Below are 18,869 nucleotides of genomic sequence, written 5' to 3'. Positions count from 1 at the left end.
AGTGACCAAAACTCCTTAAATTAAGAAATCACCCATTTCCACTCTTAAAATTGACTTTTAAAATAACATTTAAAAAAAAAAAAAAAAAAAAAAAAAAAAAAATCATAATAATAATAATAATAAAAATATATATTAAAAAAAAACAAAAACAAAAACAAAACAAAAAGGTATGAAATGATTCAAGTAGAACACATCATAGACCAAAAACAGGACAAACTAAATGGGTCGTGGAAGAGAGGACGTTGCTTTTTTTAATTAAGATGTTTGAAGATGCTGCTATAGGTTTTGTGGGCGATCTGCGGGGAGCATTTGACGGCACAGGGGGTGAGGGACGCCTGGAGGGATTTCAGCGGCAGCTCGTCCGGGCCCAGAGAGTCCAGCTGCACGTTGAGCACGATCTCGGGGCTCCGGGTGAGGAGGCCCTCGCCCGACTCTCTCTCCCTGGCCTCCGGGGTCTCCGTCTCCGGGGTGGCGGCGGACTCGGCCACGCCCTCCTCTGTCCGGCCGAACAGGTGGTCCAGGTAGCTGGTGTACGTGCTCTCCTTCTGGAAGTGACCGTCCCAGCACGCCTCGTCGATCAAGCGGCCGTTCTCGGCCGCCCGCTCCCCGGAGCCGAAGCCCTCCCAGGGGTGCGAGGGCCAGGGGCCGTCGCCGCCGACCACCGCCAAGCTGCCGCCTCCGCCCAGCTGGGCCAGGTTCACCAGGCACTTCTCCTCCTTCTCCTGACTTATGGACTTGGACATGGACCCTGAGCGAGGGGCGTCCAGCTGGGAGACGGAAGAGTTGAGCTCATTGAGGAGGCCCACCTCACTGAGGAGGCCCACCTCCTGACAGGTCTCGGGTTGCAGACTCAGTTTGATGGTACTGGCGATGAAGGAGTCAAAGTCGAAGCCTTGCTGGCTGGGCGGCTGCGTCTGGTGTTTCTCCTGCTCCCGGTCCTTCTCCGCCACACTTTGGGTCTTCTCGGCCTCCCGCATGGCAATCTGGGCCTTGACCAGCCCGTTCTTCTCGCACTTGCTCTTGGCCTTGCGGTCCGCCTTCTCCTTGCTCTGCTGCTCCTTCCAGTTGGAGAGGTCGATGATGAGCTTGGGCTCGTAGTAGTGGTTGACTTCACTGTCCCGCCAGATGAGGTTGTCCAGGTAGGAGGGGGACACGGCCTTGTAGTTGCACGTGTGGCTACACTGCAGGTCGCAGTATTTGTTCTCGTGATGCTCGTCCGGCCACGACCGCTCCGACGAGAACGGAGTGGAGTAGTCGAAGGAGGGCTCGTCCAGGAGCTTTTCCCGGTCTCCGTCGGCGTACTTCCGAGGGTCCACCTGCGACACACCACAGGTACAACTCAGCAAAGCAAGTACTTAACTTACATGCTGATCTATTCGGTACAGCGGTACCTTGATTTACAAGTTTAATTAGTTCTGTGCCCCCCAAAAACAATACTCTGATACTACAACACTGATACTTAAAGGTAAACATGGACGACAACACTGTTAGCCGACTGAAAATTATGCTCTGCAAAATGGATGAACTCTGCAAATTACGGTGGCACGCAGTCTGGCGAGCACCAAGTTTCTAGACCCCCCCCATCTCTGGCACCACTACGCACCGGCGAAAACACCATCTACAGTCGACTGACACCAAAGAACCAAATACTAGGTGAACTGTTCAAGTACTCTCTGCCAGCATCACCACTAAATTCCACGCTACATGTAAATACTTGTGCCTAACTGACTGATAAGACACTGCCACTACTATTGCTAAAGGCACTCAGCAGGCATTCAACTCAAGCTCCCCCCCCCTTCTACTTTGGCTGCAACATATCTGAACCTCGTTCGTAATTTGAATTTTTGCTGACAACAAAGAACACAAAAAAATGCAACCACGCGATAGTTTGTTACTTGCAAATTGGGTAAGTTAGGGCACTCAGAATTTTCAGGTACTACTGTACTCAATCTCCATGCTGTCACAAGGACACCAACAAAAGAATGTTTGACAGTCAGTTAATCTTTAAACTCACGCACCTGAACCACTTCCTCATCCGTGACGTCAGAGAGGGCCCTCGGGTCGACTTGGACTTCTTCTGGGTCATGAATGCTGTGCAAGTGCCAGTCAGCCTCCGACAACTGGCTCTCATGATACCTGATAAAGAAGACCAGAACACAAAACGGTCATAAAAAGAAGCACTGCCTCCCGGGCAACATGCCGGAACAACTCGCTGGCAACTCACCTGTCCCACGTGTGGCTGTGGCTCTGGTCCATGAGCAGGATATCGTCGACTTCATCTTCGATGTGGAAAGGGTGCAGGGAAATGGGCTCGTCCAGGGGGAAGGAGTAGTCCGACATGTAGGGATGGGCCAGAGCCTCTTCCGCGGTTAAACGATCCATGGGGTTAAAGGTCAAGATCTTCTCTAGGAAATCTAGGGCTGCACAATGGAGGAAAGGCAAGATCTGAGATATTTGAGAGCTGCAAGCTTGATGCCACTGTACCTCACGAGTGTGACAGTCCATTGATCGACCCCCTTTCTAGATCGCGATTCGTCATTAGCGCTCCTGTATAGCGGAGACTTTAATTCCGACAACTTTTATGCAGGCAATCTGAATTTAGAGTTGTGCGCCTTGAATGTGGTGTGAGGTGTGATTGTGCAACACTGGAAAGATGCAGCGTAATTAAGAGCAAAAAGGCAGAGAAGGTCCCCAACTACTGTTATTCCCACAGTGCAAAGAGAAAATGAGTATTGTTGTATACTTTGTGTTTGTAAGTACCAGGTGTTTGAACGTTTGTAATTACAGCAACATTTATGCTCCCTTTCATTAGCCCTCTCATTACATTTCACATTACGTTAGCTGACTTTTATCATTGTATAGTTTGGTTCAACATTTTGGTGTTTCAATATACAAAATGAAATTATCTTATTTTGTGTGTCACTTTTTCATTAAACAGCAACTGACGAACAAACAGCTCGTATTTGCTGGCAAGTCTTTTTGTTTCCTCAAACCGATGTCTTCGATAGTCCCCCATTTTTTGATGGTGAGACTGAGAACAGGCACTAAGCAATACTCTGTAAAGTGTGTTTTTATAAATTTGTTTTAATGTGTTTAAAGTGTGTGAGAGGGGTAAATTAAAAAAAAAAAAGATTTTCACCTTTCCCCAGGTGGGTCTGTAATATATTCATTCCCCTGTGATAAAGGGTTCACTGTATTTCCAGTGGGTTTTTACCTTGTGGACTGACATCAGGCAGCAGCTTGGTCAGCGGTGTCTGAGGTTTGGACATGTCATTGCGGATAAAGACGGGTATGACGCTGTGGAGCTCCTGGCGGTCTTCCTCTCGCAGGACTGGGATGGATTCCAGGATCAGCTGCATCTGCTCCAGTTCATGGGCCCCTGAGAAAGCATGCGAACGTTATAATGGAATATTCAACACTTGGCTTAATTGGTTCGGAGCACGGCAGAGGAGGTGTTTGCTTTTTGCTCGCCCTGGGCCGTTCCAACAAACGACAGTCGCTTTGCAAATATAGCATGGCAAACTGTGTCAACATTTACCCGCAAAGAGTGTTTTCCCAGTGAGCATCTCTGCGAAGATGCACCCGGCAGCCCACATGTCGATGGCTTTAGTGTAGTTGTTTGGCGAGAGCAGCAGGCGGGGGGACCTGTACCACTTGGTGACAAGACCTTCAGACAGGTGACCCTGCAGCAGAGAGAGAAAATGGAAAAAAATAAATAAATGGGGGGGGAAACAAGATTGGCCGGTGGTGCGTGCCATGTCCCTCTTGTAGCAGGTTGTGCACACAGCACACCAGACAAGACAAAGAGCGCATAGAGAAGAGACAGTTGAAAAGGAAGGAGATCGGGCACGTGCAGGCTCTGTCAGGACTCTGAGAGCAGGATAATCCCTCACCAATCTGCATCAAGGGCAGTGAACACAAATGGAAGCCGGCCTCTGTGTGGGCTTGTGTGAAGGGAAAACTACACCCTCATTGGCCTCGTGCTTTGGCGGTTTGTGGTGAGGCCAAAACAGTCAGCTCACCGTTGAACGAGGCTCCCATTTTCTGCCCTAATTGATCTGCAAACGCTTATTGCCACGCTATCCCGAGGCCCGCCCCTGCTCACCACACCGCTTTCTTCTTCAGAGGCCGGCTGACAAACCAGTCGACCTTAACTAGTTTAACTTTTTCACCATAGGTTGGGAGACAGCAATAATGACCAGCCCTTTCACTGACTGCTTTTTGTCAACTCTCCGCACTTTGCTTTCTAACCACAGGTACATATGAAATCACAATTTTAGAAGTATTTTTTTGTAAAAGACAACTCGTAAAAATAATGTATAGGCTGGGTCTCGCTTACGCTACCCGGCAATGATTTTTTTTTTTCCTTGGTGTTAAGCAACCATGTTGAACTCATTTAGCTACAGCCTTGTTTCATAGAAGAAGAAAAAAAAAGGCTTTTCTGCCATCTTCTTGCATCTATAGGCAATTACAAACCTATTTGGGTGGGAGTCAACTACTTGGTCCCGATCACCGCGAATAGCGGGATCTTAATGTCAACGTAAAATGAAAAATATATAAATGTAAAAATAAAAACTTGTTTCAGCCTCTCATTCACATGCAAACTGTTTTTGAACAGTTGCTTTGGCTCATCCACCAGTATAATTGTATTTATTTTATGGTCTTGCACTGCCCCCTTTCCCTAATTTGTCATTGTTGTTGTGCCTTTACAAAATTGACTCTCTTTAGGCCTCTAATTGGTCAAAATTACTTTACATCAGGGGTCATAACACCATCAAATACATTTTCACGTGGATGGAGATTTTATATTATGAAAATTCTATGGACAATGGACTAAAAAGAAGCAGATAGAACTTGTCAAACCAGCTGAAGGCATGAAGTCCATTCCAGGACCACTAGACTCCCTCAAATTACATGGAAACACTTTAGCCACAAAGACAGAATGACTGTTAAAGTAGAACAGGTCCGGGCAGATGAGTAATTCAAAGGAGGCATGTGTACAGTGAGATCATCCTAATCCCAGGACGACAGTGTGCATCAGTCAGAGGTGACCAAACTTCTAACAACATTTTTCACTTGCAACTCAATCTAGCACATCTCTGGCCCCCATGAAAAATGGAACGTCACTAGCACTCTCACTGGCCTTGTGACCATGATTATCAGATAAACCACTTTAGCAAGTCTTATTCTAAACTGTTCACAAACAAATACAGCCTTAGGAACTTTGGGGCAAAGCTTTACAAATCTACTCCGTTTCATCTGTGGATCATTTGAGGTTGGGTTTAGACACACCACTTGCTGGCTGAAAAATTGGGTCAAATGTGTGTGGTTTTGGATTGTATACTGAGCTGGATTCTTGTGGCAATCCCTATTATCCCTTGAATCCCAAACCTTTGGGGTAGCCCAAATAAAAATTCCATCCTCGATGATATGCTTTCACCATTATATTGAATCTTCAAACTTTTTTTTTGCAAATATTTTAAACATACGTTTAAAATATACCCTTAACACATGATGGGTATAAGGTACAAGTTCAACGATCACAAAAACGGTCCGCTTGGTCCAACATTTCCTGCTTTCGCAATGCCAAGACTACAAAGGTAACCTAAATACACATTTACAGTGAGCATCCCAGTGAGAATCTGCAAATTCCAGTGAGCATCTGTAGAAATTGAGTGGAATTGACATGGAACGTAAAATACATAAGCGTGAACCTTTGGAGGAAGACCTGAGCAGTTCGGATCAGATGGTTGCACGTGAATTCTTGTCATTCTGAACATCGAGCCACAACGAGGGCTGACTGGAAGGATCACATGCATAGCTTGCTTCATAATGAAAGGAGAGAGCTCACGCTTCCCACCAAACCCAAGCCGGATTAATTCTAACTCATTCTCAAGGAATCAGGGGCTTTTTTTTTTATTAAATCCAGCAACCCAAAGTAAATGTGGGTTAAAGTTGAGAATTCTTATTTTTTTTTTTTTTAAACAGCACTTGACCATCAGAGTCAATGTTAAAGTAACTATGTTGAACAAAGCAAGTCCTCTTTCAGTTGACTCTGAAAAGAAAGAGTACAAAGTGGCTCTGAAACCAAACTTGTTAAGTGATGAGTTCAACTGGCCAGCTGACATTAAAACACACCTTGCGCCTGCAGGACCGCTTAGTAGCGTGGTTCGGGGGGGTAATTTGGGCCTCGTTAGGGCAGAAACACGACACGTACTTTCAAATGGCTGCCGGTGCCATGTAAAGGGTAGAGGCTACCGCCGATATGGGCATTCTCCCTCAGGACCCCACCACCCAAAGCAGCGGACCACTATTGTTATCACAGTAGCGACAGACAAAACACAGCAGTTCTGTTTGGAAAGGAGAGCAGCAGGTTAAAAGTCAGCCTGACTACATCGACAAGAGCATTTGTGACCTTTGCAAAATGGCCCAAAATGAGGCGACTGGCCCCATGCAGGCAGCTGTTCAATCTGGAATAGTACAAATGCTTTGGCATCAGGAAAAGTGCTTCTATCAAGGCCAGAAGCCCACGTGGAACAATGCAGCAGGATTATAAAAATTGTGGGAGAAACTCATTTCTTCAATCGCCTTCCTCTTACGACAGCGGAAGGACAAGTATGGTCCCTCCCACGGCGTGACTCATGTGAGAACACAGTCAGATGTGAAAATGTATCACAGAAGTGGCAGTTGGCTGGAAAACAATGAGCAATTAAAACAAACATGTTTATGTGAGTCGGCGCGATTCCCCAAAAAGGGTGGATGCCAGGATTCTCTCTTGCCGTGCTATGAATGAAGCAGCGCCAACCAAAAGGGTCTCGTCACGTGGACCCTCCAGACAGACCAATGACTAATCTGCGTCACGTGTGATTGTCTCACTGCTGAGGAGTGAGCGAGCCTCCCCAACCTACATTTCAACATCACACCACCATTTGAGCTTCAAATAGAATTCCCTCGTCCCTTTAGAAGGGTGACAATACACACAAGGCCAATAAAAAGTCTTCCATCTGGCTACAATTGCACAGGGCAATACATCCATTTTCCCATACCAATGATAAGCAACCTACAGCTTCAGACAAGCGAAAACATACACCTACAGTTTTAATCTGCAAACATATCCCAGCATCTCCTAACAAAACAAAGTGAACCTCCACATAAGGAAAGTAACTGTATGACATCAAGCAGTAACAAGAATTGATACACTTCTGCAAAGTACAACCATAATAAACATTGTAGCAGTCATGTGAGTGACTGTCAAAACAAAAAAGTTCCAGCTACTTTTACATTATGCAGTTTGAACATTTAATTCGCTGATTTCACATACTCTTGCTATTAATGAAGCATTGTGGTACAGAATCAACTAAAAAAATATAACATTTTCAGAAATAAAGACAAAAAAATGATTCAACCAACAAGGAGAGTCCAGTTGCCTTGCGTCAACCTTCGCGGATTACCATGACCTGGACGACTGAGAATCTACAGATCAAGAAAAACTTCCATTTTCTTCAGTAACTGCATTGGCATTTATTTTTTTTATTGCTATTGACACCAAGTTAAACGTGACAGATAATTCTGCTATTAGGCTAAAAACATGTTTTTCATAGAATGTGTGTGTAATTTAAGAAATTATCAGCAAAGTGTTTTTGAAAGGCTTCACTTCTCCTGACAAGGGAAACAAGAGGCGTTACCTCACGGAACCGCATCCCGTCTTGTTGACTTCCTGCTATGAAACTGCGTCACCCCTGGGATGGCCACATTACTGAGCGATAAACACGACACGGCAATGGGAAGCACTTAGCCTTTGGGGTCCCGCTGACTACATGGTTCTTCCTACCTTGTGGGAGTAGTGGGGATCCATGATGCGGGCCAGACCGAAGTCCCCAATCTTCAGCACGAGGTCCTCTGTGTTGACAAACAGGTTGGCGGGCTTCAAGTCGCGGTGGAGGACGTTGGCAGAGTGGATATACTTGAGGCCCCTGAGGAGCTGGTACATGAAGAGGCGGGCGTGGCCCTCGGACAGAAGGCCGCGCTCCAGCAGCTGACACAAGTCCGTCTCCATGTACTCCTGCACTATGTAGACCGAGTTGACCTCAGTCAGGGACACCACGTCCTCAGTTAGCCTGCGACCGCTGGGGCCCAACGTTTCGAAAACCTAGATAAGGACGAGGATGAGGAAAGGGGGGTGGTCATCACCGACGTCATCTCTGCTACAAGTGCAGTGGTACCTTGACGTACGAGTTTAATTCGTTCCATGACCAAACTCGATTAGCAAATTCAGCCCCCCCCGCCCCCCAAAAAAAACATGTTTTTGTTGCACGATTTAAAAAGAAGAAAATAGCACAGAATAGTAAAAACATTTAAAAAAAAAAAAAAAAAAAAAATGTAAAGAAATAAACTTGCTCTGTAAAGTTGAATTAGGACTGGGCAATATGGTCTTAAAAGTGCCATATTTTGGTTATTTAGACCTCCATAGAGTGACTCTCTAACATGGACTCAGTATAAAAGTGTCAATTTCATTTCCAAAAACACCTTGCTTTTGTCATACAAGTGTCCAGAAAAGGCCTTTCTGACAGCTACTTCTGTTTGGCCCAGTTTCGTATCTGCTTTGTCCATATTTGGCAAAGACTTCCCGCTTCCCTCCGTGTAGAAGACCCGCAGCGCTGGCTCAGAGCGCAGAGATAGGCGGAGATCTTCGCTAGCGAAGTAGATAAGCTTTAATGAAACATTTTAAATGGTCGACAATTCAACATCCATGCATTACCAAAAAATATTCCCTTTAGGGTTAATATGCAACAACTAGGCTTTACACGATCAGGATTTTTGGGGCCGATCAGCGAATTTTAAAAACCGATACGCTCACAAGCTGGAGGAATGTGTCTATTTACATGACCTGTTCATATACTGTATATACTTGTGTACTTAATTTCTCAAAAAAATATATTTACAATAATGTATCTTGGTTCCTCTATTTATGCCAGTGAGGCATAGTGACAGAGAACAAATGAATGGTCTTCTATTAGATGGCAGGAAGTAAATACAGTAATTAATATGTCCACTTTTTGTGACATTTTTTTGTTGGTGTGCCGAGAGACTTTTCAATGGTAAAATATGTTCCTTGGCTACATAAAGGTCGGAAATCACTGCTCTGGTCAGATCGTCTATTCTAATCAGTCAGGTCAAACCAACATTACATGACAGAAATAATGGGTGCTAAGGTACTGTAATTAAATTACTTTACCCACACCGAAACTTTAAGAGAACGATTCGACAGAACGGCGGCATGTTTCCGTACCACCGTTTGTGATACCATTAGCTTGCTAGGCTACATAACATTTTATTGCCTGCTTGCGAGCCGTATCGTATTGAAAGTACGTGAACATACCTCAAGCAAGCCTTAAACCAACGTCCTCTCCTGTCCTGAGGACCGGTGACCACCAACACACGTTTCCCCCCCCCCCCCCCCCCCCCCCCCATTTTGTCCTTATAATACAGTCCCTGCAATCCACTCTTGTTGTCATCGCCACAGTAACGAGTGTATCTGGTCGCATTTCAGATGACAAGATAAAGTCCAATGATCGTAAAAAAACGGGATGCGGTGGTATCAGATTACAAGATTTTATTGAAGTAGTCTGACAGTGCAATCGTGAAAGACAACAAACTACAATAAAAATTTACTCTGTCTCAGACGTGCTTTTTATTTTTTAATTAACTGTTGTCCGTCAGATATTTCCAATATTACGTCAAAAGATACAAGATTAAAAATAAACTAGCTTTTGGATTCAAATATACTGTGCATGCGGCGGCGCGGAGTAAATGTGTTTTGCGGATCGGCGAATGATGACATTAAAGCCGATCAGCATAAAATGCTAATTATCGGCCGATACGATCAGCCCGATGAAATCGGTGTAAAGTCTAGCAACGACAAAACACGATCGACTTCGGGATTCCATTCCATCTTGCTTCTTTCTCGTCATTTTTAGAACAAAGTGAATTCCACTAATGGTGTCTGTTTCTTAGCTGTGTTTTTTTTCTTTAAACATACTTTTTAGCAGACCGTTTGTTGCCAATTGTCTGACGCTGCAGACAATTGCCGTACCAATTCCAAATGACTGACGAAACGGTGCCGCATTAGTAAACTAGCCTGCCAATGGCTTCATAAGCCGCATTTGTATCTGGGTGTTTAACTCACTCATACAACTCAAAACAAACAAACGAGCTCAACATTTGGGGCACTCGTAAGTCAAGGTGACACTGTATATCACACTAGATTGACAGCACACAGCATACCTTGACTATGTTGTCGTGGTCCAGGCGCCTTATAATCTTAATTTCTCGCAGGGCGTGCTTGACACTCTGGGGATCCGTCAAGATAATCTTCTTCACGGCCACACGCTTGTCGCAGTCGGTGTCAACCGCCGAGAACACCAGGCCGTTCCCTCCGTAGCCAAGCGGCTTCAAGTCCATGTAGCGAGAGCCCAGGTCGAAGCCGTGGATGTTCATCAGCGACTCAAACTTCTCGGCCATGATGACTACCGAGGCTCTTGTGCCAACCTCCGCTAATGTTAGATTTTAGCCAGCCAAACACTAACTGATGACCCCACCCCGCCCTTGCCCCGCCAAAACTGCTTCAGATGCTAAGCTAACACCTACCAACGCACCTCCCAGCTGACTCTGACCTCCACCTCCTCCCCTGTGCAGCCGTGACTGTTAGACTAAAGTGTAGTTTAAGTTTTTCATCTTGAGTGAGGCCAATTTTATAACTCCAACTCCACTCCTGGTGGGTGGCTCTATTTAACAGAGCAGCTCTTACTCTTAAAGAAACAACCGGAATGAATGTTGAGGCCAATTTGAAATGCACTGTTAGGCTCTAAAAGCATGTAGTTGCATCCTCACAGTGGTATACATTCAGTGTATAACTGGTCCTGAGCAGCTTCATGGGAAATGTGCCAGTATGCACTTTTTCGCTTGAATTTCAATTTTTTTTTTTTTTTTTTTTTTGTTTGTTTTAACTTGGAATAATTTTCCTATGGCGTAACCTAATCAAAATAAATTGTAAAGAGCCTGACCTTTAGATCGGAGAGTTAACAGTGAGCCTCAGTGATCAGGTGGCTCTAGCTCGCCACAGTCGCAATCAAAACTATCCTCCATTTTACTTGGCTAGAACCTGAAAGTCAAGAGGAAAACACAAACGAAAAAGGTGAACCACAAATTATATAGTATTGACGCCACTGCTTAAAATTAAAACAAGAGTTTCACACAAGGACAGTGGTGCCAAGAGTACTCGGAACATAAGTAGAACTGCATACATAGAGATACCAATATGCTTTGCTGTGCTGAAATAATAATGACCACCGATTAAGTGACTTCAGCTCGACTTTAATCACATTTAGTCGACCACAAAAAGCTCTCGTCTTTCAACTCCTACAAAGTACAGATACGTTTTCAAATGTAGGTCGGAAAAGTAGTCAGAAAAATACTCTAGTACAGATACCTGAAAAATCTAAACACTTTAATACTGTAACAAAGTATTTGTACATATACAAAGTAGTACATGCATTCAATCTTACCCATGGTTGATATAAACATTTCACAGTACGTTTAAGATAAAGTTTTAAGACCGTGTACGATGGACATTTTTATTTATTTTATAAATCGTTTTTTTTTTTTAACTGTTTATTTGATACCCACGAGACAAATCATCATCTTGGGCCCGTGGGTGGAAGAGAAAATCGATGCCAGGATTTTACACGACTAACACGCCATTGACGGCGTCATGAGACCAAGTGGCGGAAAAGGGAAGCGTGAACATTTCTGAGCTCTGCTGATAGCAGACTTGCTATGTGCGGGGAAATAAACGGCGACTTAGTGGATGGAAAAGCCCCTCCGCAGACCGAAAACATATTACGCCTCTGAAACAAATGTGGAGCGGCGTGCAAAGGAGACGACTTTCGTGTCATTTGAGCGGAAACGCTCATGGCAGAGACAAAGGCGCCGTTGTTGGCTGTTGGCTGTTGGCGAGGGGACTGACTACGTGGTACAAGAAGCTAGCACAAAGCCGACGTCGCTCGAGCCTTTCGAGACCAAGTCCAGAGTGACAGCGAGATACCGAAGACACGGGAGATACTCACCGTTCGTATTCGTCGCATTGGAATCGAGACGGGTGGAATGAATCAGAAGCGGCGGAGGTTGGCGTGCGCTCCGCTCCCGGAGCTGAGCGGACCTGATGCGATCGCCATTTAGCAACGGCACAGACAGCGACGGCGCCGTGACGTCACGCGGAGGCTTTCACCGACTGTGGGGTATTTCACCATCGCGCCGTTTCGTCTTCGAGTACGAGTAATGTTGTTTTTAGAATTGAGTTGCAAAGTTCGCACGCTTTGAAACTTTCCAATGGAATTGATAGGAAACTTAGCAGGTGAACAAAATATAGTTGGGCGAATATATTTTCGCATAATCCTGGTTAAAATATACACATTTCATTCAAGTACAGTAACGGTACCTTGATTTTCGAGTGCCCCATTTTTTTTTTTGTCACGACCCATTAGTTCCATTTCCCACCCCTTTCCAACCCTAATTTTAAACACCGCTCTAGCTTTTCACTAAAACTTGAACACAAACCAGAACCTCTCTTAAAGTACTCTATACTCTTCTTTATGTTTCAGCATATTAAAATGTGAATGCTTCTTTGTTGAATGTAACAACTGAAGCATGATAACACCCTCGCCTTCATTGCCCATTGTCATTTATTGACAGGCTTGCTAAAAAGTACTTGCCGCATTTCAGGATATTTCGAGCGGCTCTGAACGCAACATCATGGATGGGCTTTGCGGCCACGTGACAAAATCCAATGGGAGATTTACAATTTGCACCACAATAATAATTCTAGCAGAAAAACATGTTATTGCGTGGAATTAAACGCTCGTTGTAAAACACAAAATAGCTGCCTTCTACCAGTTTAACTATATTGCGCTCTATTCAGCTACAGTCCGCGCACATTGAATGAAAGAAAACACTACTAGCTATTTATACATATTGTTCTCCCTGCAGTGGATCTCTTTTCATCACATTTAGGTCGCACAAATACAGTGGCGAGTTAAACCGATTGCCTGGTGAGCAAGTGTCACTGTCAGGACCGAGGGCGCGAGGCAAACTCAGTTATGCGGCCCTCCACGTATTGCACTGATAAAAGTTTGATTCTCATCTCGACACAAGGTCTTCAATGACAAAGTACTTAAAATCATTGTTGAGGATTATTATCTAACGCATGAATCATCCATCCATCCAGCAAGCCACCCATTATTATTTATTTTTTTTCCCGCTTATCCTTATTGGGGTACACGTGAATCATCTCAGTGATTTCACTATAACTGATGAGAACATTAATAATCATTGAATATAGTTGACCCTTTTGACCGCTCTAAAAGTGAGTAGTCACGAAGATATGAAGCTGGTGTCATACTCCACTTCATCCCTACTGCATCATCCAAGGCTGACACTGACAGCAGTGCTACTGCTGCCGGCGAGAAGGTCTGGCTCCGTTACGTACGTTTCGCCATGAAAAATGTTGAAAACTTTGGTCGTTTTACATTTTTTTCCCCCTCTTGCCTTGTCCTCTCAACTGCACCAACAAGTTTGTTTTGCGACCATTTTACTGAATCAAGTCAGCACGTGTGCAGTAAGAAGACGGAATAGTCCATTGCATGAGAAGGGAGAGGGAACACTTGAAACCATCTTATCGATTTAGCATTTGTGATGTTTGTAAGTGTTTGAATTAAGACAAAAACAATAATACTTTCTTTAAAACATTCATTCAAACATTTGTACGAGTCGTTTGGGGTGCCTTGGAAATCTCGGCGTCGAGATTGCCTGTATTTGCCTCATGGTAAGTTTGCCCCTGCTTTAGACTAAAAAATATCTTCTTCTGCTGTCCCCATAAATATGTTTGCTTTTGCCCCTCACTGGCTTATAATGTTGTCAGATTTCAGATTAAAATGAATCCGGATTGTATTTGCAGTGTGTCAAAAAGGAAAATCCCCTGTACTGGTCTCACACACACACACACACACACACACACAAACACAAACAAACACTCACTGCAGTTGGCGGATTGACAAAGTCCATCTGGCAGCATGCACAAAGCGCAGCCTCTTCCTTTTCAATCACAATCCCATCCAAAGGTTCGGTCCACTGAGCGCAAATATGAAAGCCTCGCGTTTGCTCTAATCATCCCTCCTCATTCACGCCCGTGCGAACGCTGTGAATGGATGGACGGACGCGTCCGGGGCGGGACGGGCGCGAGTGCACATCACGGCCGCAGCATCATCAGCATCCGCGAGGCGCACCGTGTGAGCGAGCATGTGCTCCACAATGCAGATAACGCCTCAGCCTCAGCCTCAGCCTCAGCCTGGCGCAGGCCGGGTTGGGCTCGGCTCGGGCATGCCCCCCCCCCCGGACCCCGCGTGGGATGCAGCGGATCTTATTGGTCCGTTTTAGAGCGAGGTGAAATGTACGTGCGACTGTCTCATTTATGGTAAGCTGCTTGAGCACTGATTCGATATCCTTGATATCCGTCTTAAGGTTGTACTAGTAGGCCACAAGTGGCACTAGTAGTGGAAAAGCATCACGAGTAAGACACCCTCGTTCTAATTGCGCGCGCTAGTCATCCGACTCGTGCGCTGAATTTTCTTACTAGTGAAGACAAAGCTTCCATGGACCTTAAGATGAATATCAAGGATATCAAACAAATAGTCCCAATGCCTCTCCATAATGAAAGGCACATGCAGCACTTATAGTAGTGTCTAATTAGGCCGCAGAGGTGAGTTGATGTTGACGGCACACTTTAAGCCGCTGTTTAGCCTCACGACGCCTTATTTTGTGGTTATGTAATAGTCGCCTGCATGCTGGCAAAGTGACATACGGAAAAGTAACGCAGTGTGGGTCACATCGCAAGAGCGGCATCACAATGCTGCCTGCAATAAACCTCGCATCTATCTATCCATCTGGAACCATGTACATAAATGTATTTATAAAAGCGAGCTTTCTCTCAAGATGAACACATCCACATTGTTGGTTTTTGACACCAGTCAGCCTTTAACAGCTTTTTTTTCTTTATCTTGAGGTCAACCTCGACAGGAGGCCCCGCTCGCTGACAAACTCAAATTAAAAGACAGAAACTCCTCACCAATTTCCATCATAATTAAACAGATAGCTCCAAAATAGCTGACATTTGGTACATATTGACTGCATGGGATTATAACAACACTCTTAATTAAAAGTCCGTTTTATAGGAAAGATGTATTGGCACTTGAGTGCTGGAGAGCGCTGATTCTCAACGTGCGTTAGTGGTACGAAAAGATCACTGAATTAAATGTTCGAACTATGCATAATGTTGCTGTGGCTTAAACTTAGTAAAAATACCTTGTTAAGTTAATGAATGTTGTGTTTATCTTTTAGAGCGGTTTGTTTTCAAGCATTTATTTCAGTGAGTTTTGTATTTAACTTTTATGTGCAATACATTTGAATTAAATATGGTTTTTTTTTAGTTTTTCCTATATTTTATTTTATAATATTATTATTATTATTAAAGTGCAGTGTTAATGCTCAAACTGTGCATAACGTTAACGTGGCTTAAGCTTTTTGGTATTTTTTTAAATTCAGTACTGTACATTGGTTCAGTACAATTCAGTTGTATTTAACTTTTATGTACAGTACATTTTCATGTAATCTTTTAGAACTTTTTCCCCCCCCAAAACATTTATTTAGGTAAAAATGTTCACATTGTATGTGCAATATATGTGAATTACAAAAATTTAAATGAAAGTATTCGTGTTCCATATGTGCATTATTTTACAGCGACTTCAATTTTTATTACATCGGATTATAAAATCCAATACAGTACAATTTTTGTACTTTTTAATCAAAGCCCATTTTTAAGTACAGTTCAGTTGTATTTAACTTTGAAGTACAACGAACGCATTTGCGCCCCCGTTTCGTCCTGCGGGTGTGGTGACATCCATGCAGGTGACAAAATGTTAACGCTCTTTTTTTTTTTTGGACACAAATGTTGGGAAGTCAGTTCTTGTTGATGGAGTGCAAATTGAGCTTTTGTGCGACAAAGTTTACACGCATCTTTTATCATCTCGTGGCAAGCGGCGCAGCGGAGTCGTACAATCAAAAAGAGCATCTGAGTGTGTCTCGCTCACTCCTCCTGCATTATCGTGATACTCTATAATTGCACAAATCAATGTTGTATCGCGCTCATTGCACCTTACCGAGGTCGAAGATCTCCCGATGTGACTGGCGCAAAAACATGGTCTCCCAGCGAGTAGTCCACTCAAAGTAACACATCCAACATGGCTATCAGGCTGTTAGACAGGTGCAGGGGATTTCGGTATGTATCCGGTCAACGTATGAAGGTGCTGTCGGAGCGTTGGCGATGTGCTGTCCTACTCCATGCGCCTGTGTTTGTGAGGTGGCGCTCAATGGAGACCTAATATAGGCCAGGCCAGAGTGGGGAGGAGACTGCTGTGTACGGCCCGGCCTGTCAGCGTTTGTGTCCAGTCACTGCCAGCCACTCTTCAACTCTGCCGGTGTTTTGCAACCTCTACTAAGTCAAGGCACAGATTTGACATTCTCACGGCACACCGCCATACAAATATGTCACAAAAAGTACATGTGGGTCACTCCAGAATTGGAAGACAATTTCGGCATATTTTTGAAAAAACATTCCGTTTATTTATTTCTTTTTTTTTAAAGTGCTATGGAAATACAATTATTATTAAGGTGATGAAGATTAGTTTTTTTTAAATATTTTTGTTACGTTGTTAAGGTTAAATTAATACCCAGCTTATAACATCAATCAAATCAATGTATAATGCATCCCATTATAATAATACAGTATAATCATTGTTGATAAAGTCTATATATATTGTATGCAGTCCTAGCATAGCGGCTACTGTATGTGGTTGGTCGAGATGAGATGTCGAGTGGACAGGACCATTACAATCGTAGCGTAATTAAAATAAATAACTACGGAGTCACCAATACCACTTTTGTTTTCAGACCGAGTCGGAGCGCAAGTACATTTTAGGACTCACCGATACCAAGTACCAATACTTGATGATGTCATTGCGTATTGCCATCGTGATGGAACTCGCGGGGGGGCAGCCGCTTCTGTCGTTCATCCTCCATTTTGTAAAGCATCATTTGTAGTCAGCTAACAAAGTGTCGTCCTCCGTGTTTACCCGAAAGTATGTCGACGCAGCTCACCTGGCGTTAGGGTTGGGGTTCGTGATCCCCCACCCTGTAAAATGTCACACTGATTTATTTGGTTTTTTGTTTTTTTTTAAACTTTCAAATGAATCCAGGTGATATCCCTGACTCTGGGTGGCGTATAAAGCCATAAAAGTAGCCTCCATGAACTTTATCATCATTAGTGACCTAACGCCGATTACCCCAATTGAGAGCAATGGCAGAACATTACGTGACAACGTGTCAGTCAGAACGAGCCACAATGATCTACGATGGTGTTTTACCATACAGCATCGGCGCTTATATAACATCTCAAGGTGCGGAATGGACCGAGAGGACGGCGCAAGACTTGCACAGTCGATGTCAACACGCACGCACGCACGCACACACAAACACACACACACACGCAGGCACACACACACCCTGGCCATGTCAGATACCAACCACACAACTCAGGTATTTCACAGTCTTGTGAAAGAAGCCCACTCAGAACATGTTGTTTCTCCACGTACTCAAACTCTGTACTTAAGCAGAAGTACAGATTCCTGTGGGGGGAAAAAAATGACCGGTAAAAGTGGAAGTACTAATTGGACTCCATTACTCAAGTAAAAGTATTTATATTCCGTTACTTGCAACCAATGACTGTGAGTGACTTTCCAGAGCAAGGTGCAAACAAAATTCCAGTTCAGATTTTTTTGAAAAGACCTCAGAACACTCGAGTACTTCAGCTTATTATGTGCAGTCGGCGTGTCATTTCATTTCTGAGCTCATTTGGCTCTTCGCACAGAATTGGAAGATTCCTCTGCAGCGGTGGACATTAACTGGCTGCTCTCCTGTTCCCAGATGCCGCTCTGATCCTGCGTCGGAAAATGTCCAGTAAATGTTAATGAGTCCCACTTTGCAGTAGTTTCGTGACATGTTCGAGACAGTGAGGCGGGGTCGGCGTCAGGCCAAGAATCAAGTACTCCCTTTGCACTTAAACGCAGCGTACTAACGAGAACGTCCAACTGGTTATTAACGGGGTTGCGGATTCATCCTTTCAGACGGACGTTTGGTGTGCTATTCGTGAGATGTTTTAAATGTATTCATCCCCTTTGGCCATTTTTTAAACTGACTGTCCGATTTGACAGTTTGACTGCAAATGACATACAGTATGTATCAAACGTTTTTCTAAGGGTGAAGTTGGATAGAAAAGGTTGGTAGTGAACTTTGGAGCTTCTGGGAAATTCCGTTGAACCTTTTGTTCTTCCTAGGTGCATTACACAGATGAGATTTGGGTATAAACATATCCTCGCTGTCGGGCGGAAACTTCCGATGCCCAAATATGGTTGTAAAACTTTGTCTCTTCCTTCACCTGCGGGAGCCATGCGGCACTATGTCACCTTGAGATTCCAATTTTTTATTTATTTATTTTTATTTTTTTAAATAACGAGTGAAAATACTTCGGTAAGTTACATTTGAGTAAAAAAATGTTTTGTTAAAAAATGAATCGCTGTAATGGTTCGGTGAGAAAAGGAACCAGTCAGCCACGAAGGAAAGTGTGTGCAGATGCCCTTCTGTCTATTAGAAGTCCCACGCCGTAATTTAAAACACAAAAATCTTTGACGTCCCTTTATCGGGTT

At 44.0% G+C, this 18,869-nt stretch overlaps 1 protein-coding gene and 1 long non-coding RNA gene across 4 annotated transcripts in view; one reads left to right on the top strand and one right to left on the bottom strand.

Moving 5' to 3' along the window:
* Positions 1–228: 228 nt before the first annotated feature.
* mapk6 (mitogen-activated protein kinase 6) lies at positions 229–16,473 on the bottom strand. Of its 3 annotated transcripts, none has more exons than XM_061752040.1 (8): positions 16,269–16,473; positions 10,285–11,161; positions 7,832–8,149; positions 3,539–3,683; positions 3,215–3,379; positions 2,225–2,420; positions 2,019–2,136; positions 229–1,316 (listed from the first exon to the last, which is right to left on the bottom strand). In XM_061752040.1, exons 2-8 carry the CDS (start codon positions 10,519–10,521, stop codon positions 252–254), a joined length of 2,244 nt encoding a protein of 747 aa, XP_061608024.1. In that variant the 5' UTR covers positions 10,522–11,161; positions 16,269–16,473; the 3' UTR covers positions 229–251. The 3 variants fall into 3 exon arrangements, with proteins under 3 accessions (XP_061608024.1, XP_061608014.1, XP_061608033.1); XM_061752030.1 differs by lacking the exon at positions 16,269–16,473 and adding an exon at positions 12,126–12,263; XM_061752049.1 differs by lacking the exons at positions 7,832–8,149; positions 16,269–16,473 and adding an exon at positions 12,126–12,263.
* LOC133467330 (uncharacterized) overlaps positions 12,169–18,869 on the top strand; it is a 22,929-nt gene continuing 16,228 nt past the window's right edge. Inside the window, exon 1 of the long non-coding RNA XR_009785196.1 lies at positions 12,169–12,296. This is a non-coding gene — a long non-coding RNA (uncharacterized LOC133467330). The remainder of the gene's footprint in view (positions 12,297–18,869) is intronic.

This window comes from Phyllopteryx taeniolatus, chromosome 2 (genome assembly GCF_024500385.1).
Source record: "Phyllopteryx taeniolatus isolate TA_2022b chromosome 2, UOR_Ptae_1.2, whole genome shotgun sequence".
Lineage (NCBI taxonomy): Eukaryota > Metazoa > Chordata > Actinopteri > Syngnathiformes > Syngnathidae > Phyllopteryx > Phyllopteryx taeniolatus.
This window is presented reverse-complemented; position numbering and strand designations above follow the sequence as displayed.

Excerpts from the sequence above, each read along its gene's own strand:
- mapk6 (XM_061752040.1), bottom strand. The coding sequence starts at position 10,521 with ATGGCCGAGAAGTTTGAGTCGCTGATGAACATCCACGGCTTCGACCTG. Across the intron at positions 2,137-2,224 it reads CACAGCCACACGTGGGACAG|GTATCATGAGAGCCAGTTGT; the intron begins GTGAGTTGCCAG and ends CTTCTTTATCAG. Across the intron at positions 1,317-2,018 it reads CGGATGAGGAAGTGGTTCAG|GTGGACCCTCGGAAGTACGC; the intron begins GTGCGTGAGTTT and ends GGTGTGTCGCAG.